Source organism: Arachis ipaensis, chromosome B04 (genome assembly GCF_000816755.2).
Source record: "Arachis ipaensis cultivar K30076 chromosome B04, Araip1.1, whole genome shotgun sequence".
Classification (NCBI taxonomy): Eukaryota; Viridiplantae; Streptophyta; class Magnoliopsida; order Fabales; family Fabaceae; genus Arachis; species Arachis ipaensis.
Genome location: NC_029788.2, coordinates 8,457,066 through 8,468,870, shown reverse-complemented (window position 1 = coordinate 8,468,870; position 11,805 = coordinate 8,457,066). Strand labels below are relative to the sequence as shown.

General features: G+C 38.5%; 1 protein-coding gene and 1 long non-coding RNA gene across 2 annotated transcripts; both read right to left on the bottom strand.

The window, feature by feature from the left end:
* On the bottom strand, window positions 7-4,562 carry LOC107635971 (uncharacterized PE-PGRS family protein PE_PGRS54-like). The gene is made up of 6 exons (XM_021122320.1): window positions 4,199-4,562; window positions 4,127-4,147; window positions 3,620-3,970; window positions 1,850-3,142; window positions 440-1,657; window positions 7-253 (listed from the first exon to the last, which is right to left on the bottom strand). The coding sequence occupies exons 1-6, from the start codon at window positions 4,560-4,562 to the stop codon at window positions 51-53; spliced, it is 3,450 nt and encodes a 1,149-aa protein (XP_020977979.1). The 3' UTR covers window positions 7-50.
* Window positions 6,348-6,986, bottom strand: LOC110270886. The gene is made up of 3 exons (XR_002360627.1): window positions 6,911-6,986; window positions 6,669-6,744; window positions 6,348-6,497 (listed from the first exon to the last, which is right to left on the bottom strand). It is a non-coding gene; the product is annotated as an uncharacterized LOC110270886 (long non-coding RNA).

Below are 11,805 nucleotides of genomic sequence, written 5' to 3'. Positions count from 1 at the left end.
TCTGTTGATCGACCACCGCCACCGCCACCGCCACCACCTCCTATTCTGTCTCAACCACCACCGCCTAGTCCAAATCCACCTTCTTCACCACCAAATTTTCGGCCACCACCTCCTAGGGTAAACACCTCTTCTTCGCCATCTTTTTCTCCAAAACAACCCCCTAAGAAAAGTCCTCCTTCTCCGCCCTTATCTCCAACGCAGCCTCCTAAAACAAATCCCCCTTCATCTCCACCTATTTCTTCAACACCACCTCCTAAAACAAACCCTCCTTCTTCTGCACCTTTGTCTTCAGTACCACCTCCAAAAACAAATGTTTCTTCTTCACCATATATTTCTCCAGTTCAACCTCCTAATACAAACTCTTCTTCTCCACCCTTGTCTCCAATGCAGCCTCCTAGGACAATTCCTTCATCTCCACCTATTTCTCCATCACTATCACCAAAGATAAACCCTCCTTCCACTCCGCCTTTGTCACCAGTATCACCTCCAAAAACAAATGTTTCTTCTTCACCATTTATTTCTCCAGTACAACCTCCTAATACAAACTCTTCTTCTCCACCCTTGTCTCCAATGGAGCCCCCTAAGACAACTCCTCCATCATCTCCACCGATTTCTCCAACACTACCTCCTAAGATAAACCCTCCATCTTCTCCACTTTTTTCTCCAATACCTCCTTCAAAAATAAATCCTCCTACTTCACCACCTATTTCTCTAGTAAATGACACATACCCTCCTTCTTCGCCACCCTTGTCTCCAATACAGCCTCCTAAGACAACTCCTCCATCATCTCCACCGATTTCTCCAATACTACCTCCTAAGATAAACCCTCCATCTTCTCCACCTTTGACTCTAATACCTCCTCCAGAAATAAATCCTCCTTCTTCACCACCTGCTTTTCCAGTATATCCTCCAAACGCATACCCTCCTTCTTCTCCACCCTTGTCTCCAACGCAGCCACCTAGGACAACTCCTCCATCATCTCCACCGATTTCTCCAATACTACCTCCTAAGATAAACCCTCCATCTTCTCCACCTTTGTCTCCAATACCTCCTCCAGAAATAAATCCTCCTTCTTCACCACCTGTTTCTCCAGTATATCCTCCAAACACATACCCTCCTTCTTCTCCACCCTTGTCTCCAATGCAGCCTCCTAGGACAACTCCTCCATCATCTCCACCGATTTCTCCAATACTACCTCCTAAGATAAACCCTCCATCTTCTCCACCTTTTTCTCCAATACCTCCTTCAGAAAGAAATCCTCCTTCTTCACCACCTGTTTCTCCAGTATATCCTCCAAACACATACCCTCCTTCTTCTCCACCCTTATCTCCGATGAAGCCTCCTAGGACAACTCCCCCATCATCTCCACCGATTTCTCCAATACTACCTCCTAAGATAAACCCTCCATCTTCTCCACCTTTTTCTCCAATACCTCCTCCAGAAATAAATCCTCCTTTTTTACCACCTGTTTCTCCAGTATATCCTCCAAACAGATACCCTCCTTCTTCTCCACCCTTGCCTCCAATGCAGCCTCCAAGGACAACACCTCCATCATCTCCACCGATTTCTCCAATACTACCTCCTAAGATAAACCCTCCATCTTCTCCACCTTTGTCTCCAATACCTCCTCCAGAAATAAATCCTCCTTTTTCACCACCTGTTTCTCCAATATATCCTCCAAACACAAACCCTCCTTCTTCTCCACCCTTGTCTCCGATGCAGCCTCCTAGGACGACTCCTCCATCATCTCCACCGATTTCTCCAATACTACCTCCTAAGATAAACCCTCCATCTTCTCCACCTTTGTCTCCAATACCTCCTCCAGAAATAAATCCTCCTTCTTTACCACCTGTTTCTCCAGTATATCCTCCAAACGCATACCCTCCTTCTTCTCCACCTTTGTCTCCAATGCAGCCTCCTAGGACAACTCCTCCATCATCTCCACCGATTTCTCGAATACTACCTCCTAAGATAAACCCTCCATCTTCTCCACCTTTTTCTCCAATACCTCCTCCAGAAAGAAATCCTCCTTCTTCACCACCTGTTTCTCCAATATATCCTCCAAACACATACCCTCCTTCTTCTCCACCCTTATCCCCAATGAAGCCTCCTAGGACAACTCCCCCATCATCTCCACCGATTTCTCCAATCCTACCTCCTAAGATAAACCCTCCATCTTCTCCACCTTTGTCTCCAATACCTCCTCCAGAAATAAATCCTCCTTCTTCACCACCTGTTTCTCCAGTATATCCTCCAAACACATACCCTCCTTCTTCTCCACCCTTGCCTCCAATGCAGCCTCCAAGGACAACACCTCCATCATCTCCACCGATTTCTCCAATACTACCTCCTAAGATAAACCCTCCATCTTCTCCACCTTTTTCTCCAATACCTCCTCCAGAAAGAAATCCTCCTTCTTCACCACCTGTTTCTCCAATATATCCTCCAAACACAAACCCTCCTTCTCCACCCTTGTCTCCGATGCAGCCTCCTAGGACGACTCCTCCATTATCTCCACCGATTTCTCCAATACTACCTCCTAAGATAAACCCTCCATCTTCTCCACCTTTTTCTCCAATACCTCCTCCAGAAAGAAATTCTCCTTCTTCACCACCTGTTTCTCCAGTATATCCTCCAAACACATACCCTCCTTCTTCTCCACCTTTATCTCCGATGAAGCCTCCTAGGACAACTCCCCCATCATCTCCACCGATTTCTCCAATACTACCTCCTAAGATAAACCCTCCGTCTTCTCCACCTTTTTCTCCAATACCTCCTCCAGAAATAAATCCTCCTTCTTCACCACCTGTTTCTCCAGTATATCCTCCAAACACATACCCTCCTTCTTCTCCACCCTTGCCTCCAATGCAGCCTCCAAGGACAACACCTCCATCATCTCTACCGATTTCTCCAATACTACCTCCTAAGATAAACCCTCCATCTTCTCCACCTTTGTCTCCAATACCTCCTCCAGAAATAAATCCTCCTTCTTCACCACCTGTTTCTCCAGTATATCCTCCAAACACAAACCCTCCTTCTTCTCCACCCTTGTCTCCGATGCAGCCTCCTAGGACGACTCCTCCATCATCTCCACCGATTTCTCCAATACTACCTCCTAAGATAAACCCTCCATCTTCTCCACCTTTGTCCCCAATACCTCCTCCAGAGATAAATCCTCCTTCTTTACCACCTGTTTCTCCAGTATATCCTCCAAACGCATACCCTCCTTCTTCTCCACCCTTGTCTCCAATGCATCCTCCTAGGACAACTCATCCATCATATCCACCGATTTCTCCAATATTACCTCCTAAGATAAATCCTCCGTCTTCTCCACCTTTTTCTCCAATACCTCCTCCAGATATAAATCCTCCTTCTTTATCACCTGTTTCTCCAGTATATCCTCCAAACACATACCCTCCATCTTCTCCGCCTTTGTCTCTAGTACCACCTCCAAAAACAAATGTTTCTTCTTCACCATATATTTCTCCAGTACAACCTCCTAATACAAACTCTTCTTTTCCACCTTTGTCTCCAATGCAGCCTCCTAGGACAACTCCTCCATCATCTCCACCAATTTCTCCAATTCTACCTCCTAAGATTAACCCTCCATCTTCTCCACCCTTGTCTCCAATACCACCTCCTAAAATAAACCCTCCTTCTACTCCGCTTTTGTCTCCTCCTAAGACACAACCTCCTTCATCTCCACCAATTTCTCCAATATTACCACCTAAAACAAATCCTCCTTCTTCTCCATCTTTGTCTCCAACACCACCTCCAAAAGTAAATCCTCCTTCTTCACCTCCTAAAATAACTCCTCTTCCTCCTTCACTACCACCTCCGATTGTAACTCCTCCTCCTCCACCATCTCCGATTGTAACTCTTCCTCCTCCTCCACCTCTGGTTGTAACTCCTTCTTCTCCTCCTCTACCTCCTCTACTACCGCCAATTAGCACTTTTCCTCCTCCACCACCTCCGATTGTAATTATTTCTCCTCCTCTACCACCACCTCCTCATTTGACTCTACCTCCTCTGTCACCTCCAGTTTTAACTGAACCTTCACCACCTCCAATTGTAACTCCTCTTTCTCCTTCACCACCACCTCCAGTTGTAACTCAACCTCCACCACCTCCAATTGTAACTCCTCCTCCTCTTTCACCACCATCGCCACCTCCAATTATAACTCCTCCTCCTTCTTCACCACCACCTCCGATTGTAATTCCTCCTCTACCACCTCCGATTGTAACTCCTCCTCCTCTACCACCTCCAGTTTTAACACCTCCTCCACCACCACCATCACCTCCGATTATAACTCCTCCTCTTTTTTCACCACCACCTCTGATTGTAATTCCTCCTCCACCACCTCCAGTTTTAACACCACCACCACTACCACTACCACCTCCTCCGATTAAAATTCCTCCTCCACCACCTCCGATTATAATTCTTCCTCCACCACCTCCACCACCACCACCTGAGTTGTCTCTACCTCCACCCCCACCAGCTCGAATTGAATCTCCTCCACCACCACCTAAAACTTGTTCCATAAATACCTTTAAGTTAGGCATCTGTTCGAAGTTGGTGAATCCTTATAGGAAATATGTATTTTCGAATCGAATCATTTCTCACTTATGCTGCAGCCAGTTTCACGGACTTGATAATTATGAGGCAGCTCTTTGCCTTTGCAAGTCAATTAAAAGCAAGTTATTAGGCATACCTTTTGTTGATACCCGGCTTTACCTAAAAATGGTGATGAGAACCTGTGGACTTAAGGTGCCTCGAAACTTCCGATGCACACGTTATTATTAATGATCAGAAATTAAACAACATGGATACAATGTACATGCCATCATGCATGCATATATATTAACTATGTCTAAGTTTTAACTTTATATATATATATATCCAAATTATATATGGTTGTGTTGGATGTGTGGGAGACTACTCTTACCATCTTTTTACATTTATGTCTTTGTTTGTGTGATGAATAAATTTTCCTACTCTTTCAAAAGTGAGTTTATTGAATTCTTTTTCTCCATTTGTGTTGGAAGTTGTAATCTTTTTCTTCTCAACAATTTGTGTTTCTCTTCAAATATTGATTGATACTACATACGTATAAGAACTACAATACGTTTAATTGAACAAATTGACCTTCGGAAATGAATAAGCAATAATTCACTAAACATTTTTCGTCTGAGACAACATTTAAAAAGTGTTGCCTAAAGATTAAAAAAGAGTTGCCTTTAATCTAAAGCAACACTTTTGGATCTGAAGCAACGCTTTAGGAGGGCGTTGCAAATGTAGCCGATGAATTAGGTCAAAGCAACGCTTTTTTGCTTCAAAAGCAATACTTTTGAAAGCAACTCTTTAAAAGCGTTGTCTATTCTTAAACACAAACAACGCTTTTGGTCAGACTCTAATGCAACACTTACTAAGTGTTCTCTTTTTTATTAACTTTCAACTAGTTAAAAACGTTGCCTATTCTATTAGTATAGCAACCCTAGGCAGCGTTGCATATTGCGCTGAACTATGGCATCACTTTAGAAGCATTGCCATTTCTATTATTACTAAGGCATCAATATAGAGGCATTGACTCTTCTATTATTATTATTATTATTATTATTATTATTATTATTATAGAAAATATTTTTAAAACAATTGCTTTTTCTTGTGATAGTACTAGGTACATTTTGCCACTATTCTTGTATTAGAGCGAAGTACTAGTAGGATACGTCAAACACCAAAACAACAATAAAAGAAAGCACTTAATATTACAATAACTTTTACACAGAGCATAGTTATAGAACAATGAAGATTCTTAATTAACTACCTATTTTTTTCTTACATTTGCACAAAAAAAAATGATCAAATAACTAGAAAATCAGTTACAGAGCAAAATTTCTTTGTTAATGAAGCACTCAATATACCGAAAACTATCAAGTGAAAATCTTCAAAGCTAGCTGTATATATGCCACCAAATCCCGATAAACTATTATCACATATAAGCAACTATGAACAAATTAAAGGTAATCAACCAACATGATTTCTAATTACCACAATGGCATCAGCCCAGCGAACTCAATATAATTCTAGTTTTGCCTCGTCAGTCATTTTTTTAACACTGTTGATCTTTTTCCTCTTTATCAAAATATTTTCAACCTAAGCTACCAAAGAACTATGTGTAGCAACAGCATTTTTAGCCATAGATTCTGCTTCAATGCGTGCAAGCTCTTCACTGACTACGTCAGAAGCATCTCCAATAGCAAGGGCAACAGCCGCTTGGACGGTTACTGGTTTCTTTGGATGGAACAATCGTGTATAACCTTGAATACCCCCACCCCGCCCCCAAAAATGAAAAAACAAATGAAATTGGAAACCAAAAGTAATTAAGAAACAACTAAAGAAGGGGGAGGAGTAACAAGTAGGCAAAATCAAATTTAGTTTGAAATATGACATACCAAATGCAAGAGCTATTATACCCTGTTCACCAGCAGAGAGGTCAGCTACTAGTGCAGGACAAGCATTAGGGTGTATCTTTTCAGTGTCGATAAACCCGAAAACTTTGTATAGTGTCTACACATCAATCATTCAGTTTGATGAACACAAACAGAACAGTTCAATGTAACTTGAATCAAGAGTATAGTTGAGCATATCAAGGAAACAAGTTAAGAAACCTTTTTATCAGCTTCAGGAAGCTATCTCTTCTCCATGGCTATTTTTTAACTAACAAGATCCTGGCATGATAAAGGGCTGTAGAAATGAATGTAGGAGAGAAGGGAGATCATCATTATATCTAATGCTATAGCAAATTCCAGACAGAGGGCAATAAATAAGATGAATATTGCAAGTCTTAAAAGAATATATATATATATATATATGCATTACCAAAGATAGATAAGTAGCCATAAATGCATACCTTTCAGGAGAGAAGTAAAATGGGCCACTGTTTTCATCTGTGGACAACTGTATATCACGTCTTGAATTGCTTTCAATAAGTCCAGCTTCTGCGAAACCTATGACATCAATATTGTTTAGACATGATACTCTTATACAAATAGGTGAGTTGTTAAATATATGTATTAAAATGTCCTATTCTAACCTTGAATAGAAGAAAAATTAGGGTCTTTTGGGGTGATATCATCAAAAGAACAATATACATAAAAAAGGTGCAAAAGAATAACATACACATATAAAAGCAAATAAGTATGAGATAGAAATATCTTACGAGGTCATGACGTAACAATTTGCTATATATGCCAAAGATCCGTAAATATTGTTTATCAATATCCTTCAAGAGAAAAATAAAAACCAAACACCAATATTAACAATTAACCATTTAAAATCAAATAAAAACTATTCAAGAGCACAAACCAAAGCATTAGAAAGAAAATGAAGGATTTTTTTATTAGTATGGCGTAGTTACTTCAAGTACAAGCACAGATCCAAGTGACAACTAACTCTTTTCTGAAAATAAAGGAGTTTTTAGAATTTTTGTGAGAAGGACAGAATTTGATAGTAGTATTAATTATTATATTAGATATATGACATATGTATATACTCACATCATTCCTTAGTTCTGAACACATGAAACTTGCTATAGATATATATTTTATTGGGAAATATAACAAGAAAGAATAGGCTAATTAATTAATAAAAATAATATATAATTGATTTCAAATTGATCAAAATTCATCATGCATGCAGCATCATATTAATAATGAATCCCCAAAAGAACTAAAGAAATTCACGGTACTTAAAATATGTACTCTGTTTTATACATTTCTAAAACATCATCTCCCTTAATAGTCAAACATGATCTCTATTAAAGATTGATGAATCTATATTTTACGGTAATTTTTTGTTAGAATTGAGAGGATTTCATCCTATAAACCTACACTTGTTCCATTAAATAACATGCTTTTGAGCTTTCCTCCAAATTGTGCTTGGAATAGGCTAATTAATTAATAAAAATAATATATAATTAATTTCAAAGCGATCAAAATTCATCATGCATGCAGCATCATATTAATAATGAATCCCCAAAAGAACTAAAGAAATTCACGGTACTTAAAATATGTACTCTGTTTTATACATTTCTAAAACATCATCTCCCTTAATAGTCAAACATGATCTCTATTAAAGATTGATGAATCTATATTTTACGGTAATTTTTTGTTAGAATTGAGAGGATTTCATCCTATAAACCTACACTTGTTCCATTAAATAACATGCTTTTGAGCTTTCCTCCAAATTGTGCTTGATTATGAAAACATGCTCTTTTGTGCCTAATTTAACCTATTTTATTCCATTTACCTTCTATTCGATACCTTGATGTTGTTTGTGAGTGATTTCAGATGTATAAGGTAGGAATGGCTTGGTGAGAATGGAAGAGGAGCTTGCAAGGAGGAGGAAGCATGAAGAAACAAAGAAGAACAGCAAAGTGATGTGTGCGTGCGCACAGTTTCTTGTGCGTACACACAGGTAGCAAAGCAAGGCGAAGTGTGCGCGCACACAGCATCTTGCGCAACGCACGATCATCTAAAGTATCGCGAAGCGTGCGTGCGCACATGTCTGTGCGTACGCACAAGTATCCACGCATGCCTTCATTAAAAACGCACGTGACTCGCGTTTTGAGGAGGCTTGGAGGCCTAATTCTGATGGCTAGAGCTTATATTGCAAGGGACAAACATTGTAGAAGGGAGCATATCATTAGTGTAGTTTTAGATAATAGTAGGAGGCTTTAGGTTTAGTTTTCTTTAAGTTTTCTCTCAACACCATTAGGGTTTATATTAGAATTTTACATTTCAAGTGCCATTTTTCATTTTTGATCTTGGATTTTGCTAGCTTCCATTGTAAGTATCTCTTAATTACTACTCTTTATATTTACAATTTTGATACTCTTTCTTGTAGTTAAAGTCATATTGTTAATACATATACTTTTTACAATTTTGATCTCTTGTTGATGATTTTGATGATTGATGATTGTTATAGGCTTGGTTGAGTTGCTATTGTTGCTTTTGATTAATTGTTGCTCATAGTTTCAAGCATTTTCCCAATTTTGTCATGATTTGTGTTTATGCCCACCAGGTGTTTGTGGAAATGTCAAGTTTGATTATGGGCTAAATTTCCACCTCTTGCCTTGGGAAAAATGAGCATATGGGTTCCTAGAGTGGGAATGTCCAACATTTAGTGATAATTCTTGGATTGTTAATTGTTCTTGATTCCACTAACGCTAACTTGTTGCTAAGGCAATTAGCAAGTGAGTTAGGATTTGTGGATTAAAAACAACTATGCTCACGTGACTTACTCTTCGATGTAAGGTTTAACTAAGTGAGATTAATCCATTACAATTGTCATAGTTGTGGTTGCAACAAGGAAAGGAACCCCTAGCTCATCCCAAACCAAGATTCTATTTATGCTTTGAATCACACACACACATACATACATCAATCACTTTTATATCTTACTTGTTCATATTACATAGCTAGTTCTTTAATTCCTTTATTAGTTCATTACTTGCAATTTTGAGTGTTCTTTTATTCCTTTAATTGTTTATCTCTTCATTGAAAATCCCTTTTGTCTTCACAATCGAAATTGTGCACTCATTAATAACTAGTCCTTGGGAGACGACCCGGGAATTGAAACTCCCGGAATTATATTTGTTTTAAATAGTGACAACTTGTCCTTCTAAACTTTGGTGGTGGTCGATTGTCGGGTTAGGACTATACTTGCAACGCTAATTCCATCATTTTATGAGGAAAATTCCTAACCGGCTTTAAGGCCACGCACCAAAGATCTACCTTATCTACAAGTTTAGCAGCATCGTATATATATGATATACACAGTGTGTTCAAATTTCACTTAATCCTCGTTTCAGTATAGATCCTCAGCTATTCATTTCATAGTAGCTTAGTAGAAAATGTATTATTATATATGGATTGTTAACTCTCCAATACAAAATTTTTTCAGAGACATTTAGAGAAGCTCAAAACTTTCATCTTCTATTTTTTTCCTTTGCCCGGATTTAGTCACTACCACTATGCTTGAAAGTTGAAACATTTCAAAATAAATAAATATCATTAATGACAATTATGATAACTAATAAATAATAGTAATTACTAAAACAAGAAGTACATTGTTAATGACAGAACAAAGTAAAATAGATTTCATTAGTAGTAAGGACCGCATAGAAGAACACACTTTGTTGAAGAAACACATCTCTTCTGCTACCATTTTTGTTCTTCTACAAACAGACCAGCATGAATTTCATAACTACCATTGTCTATAAATTTTATGTATTGCAAAACAGAGAAGGTCAGAGAGCTGAAGGTGGGAGAAAGGCTTGTATGAAGAGTAAAAGACTTGTGAAAGAAAATACAAAAGTACAAGATTAGTAAGAAAACTGGAAGTGGTCCTTCCATTATTTTTCTCAAATAGGTTCAAACTCACTATAACAAGTCATCAAAATCTTCTACTCCATCATATAATCATAATCATCAGTACCTGTGGAAACACAAAGAAAGCATCACGAGCTTTGAGGATGAAACAGAGTCATCATTGAAAATAGCAACAGCAACAGTATCACCAGTATTAGAATTAGGGATAAAATCACCAAAAAACACTAAAATAAAAAAAAGGGAAAGGAAAGAGGCAGCATCATACCAACTGTGATGGCAGTATAGATGAACACAAAAAGAGAGAAACACGATTTTTTCCGTCTCCGAACCACTTTTTCAGCCCCTTATCCGACGTCTCCCATTCCAGCCACCAAGGTTTCCGCAATTCCATGGCCTTAGCAATGATGCCGATTGTGAAGTTGGTGCTGCCTTCGAGCTATACAACGACGACGGTGACAAAACCGATTTACAGCCTCTGCTACCGGCTATTACATAGTTTCTGTTAGGTTCGTGATTGACTGGCTTTTGGAACAGTGAGAGTAGAGCAGAACAAATTTAAAATTAATGCACACAACAACAAGTTTAAGCAAAAATTATGATTCAAAACACAAAAGGTGCTAAAATAGAATAGAGAAAGAATGGTAGAATCATCAGTACCTGCAGAAGAATGCCAAAAATGAGAATCTCCCAAAAAATGCGAGCAGTGATAATCGAACAGTGACCGGCGGTGATAAACACAAACAGAGAGGATCGAAGCTCAATGAAAGAGGAGTAGAGGATCAAAGATCAATTAGTAGAAGATCGAAGCTTAACGAGCAGAGAATCGAAGCTCAAAAGGAAGAGGAGTAGAGGATCGAATCTCAACGAGCAGAGAATTGAAGCTCATTCCTGAACAGAGATTGAGATCGAAGCTCATTCGCGAGCAGAGATTGAGATTGAAACTCATTCGCTAGCAGAGATTGAGATTGAAGCTCAATAAAGGAACGCGCGTCATCATCTAATGGATTGAAGAACCAGAGAGGAATGAATAATTTGGAATGGATTGGGGTTAGGGATTTCGTTAGGGTTGGGGTTTTGCTAGGAACGAGAGACTCTTCTTTCTTCTTGTCCCCCTTTTTCTCAGCACAATAGTTAGCCTTGTTGTTTGGGTTGTTTTTGTTTTTTAAAGAAACATTAAAACTTTTAGGCAATATTTGAGAAGTGAAATTTAAAATAAATTAAAAGACAACTCTTAAAAAGAGTAATATATTATTTTTATAATGGTTGTTTTTGTATATTTAATAGAACAACACTTGATAAGTGTCTCCTAATTTATCAACAACATGACCCATATTGTGTTGATTAAAAATTTGTTGTTATAATTTTATTTTATTGCTACTAGTATAAAGAGTTGCATATATATATATATATATAT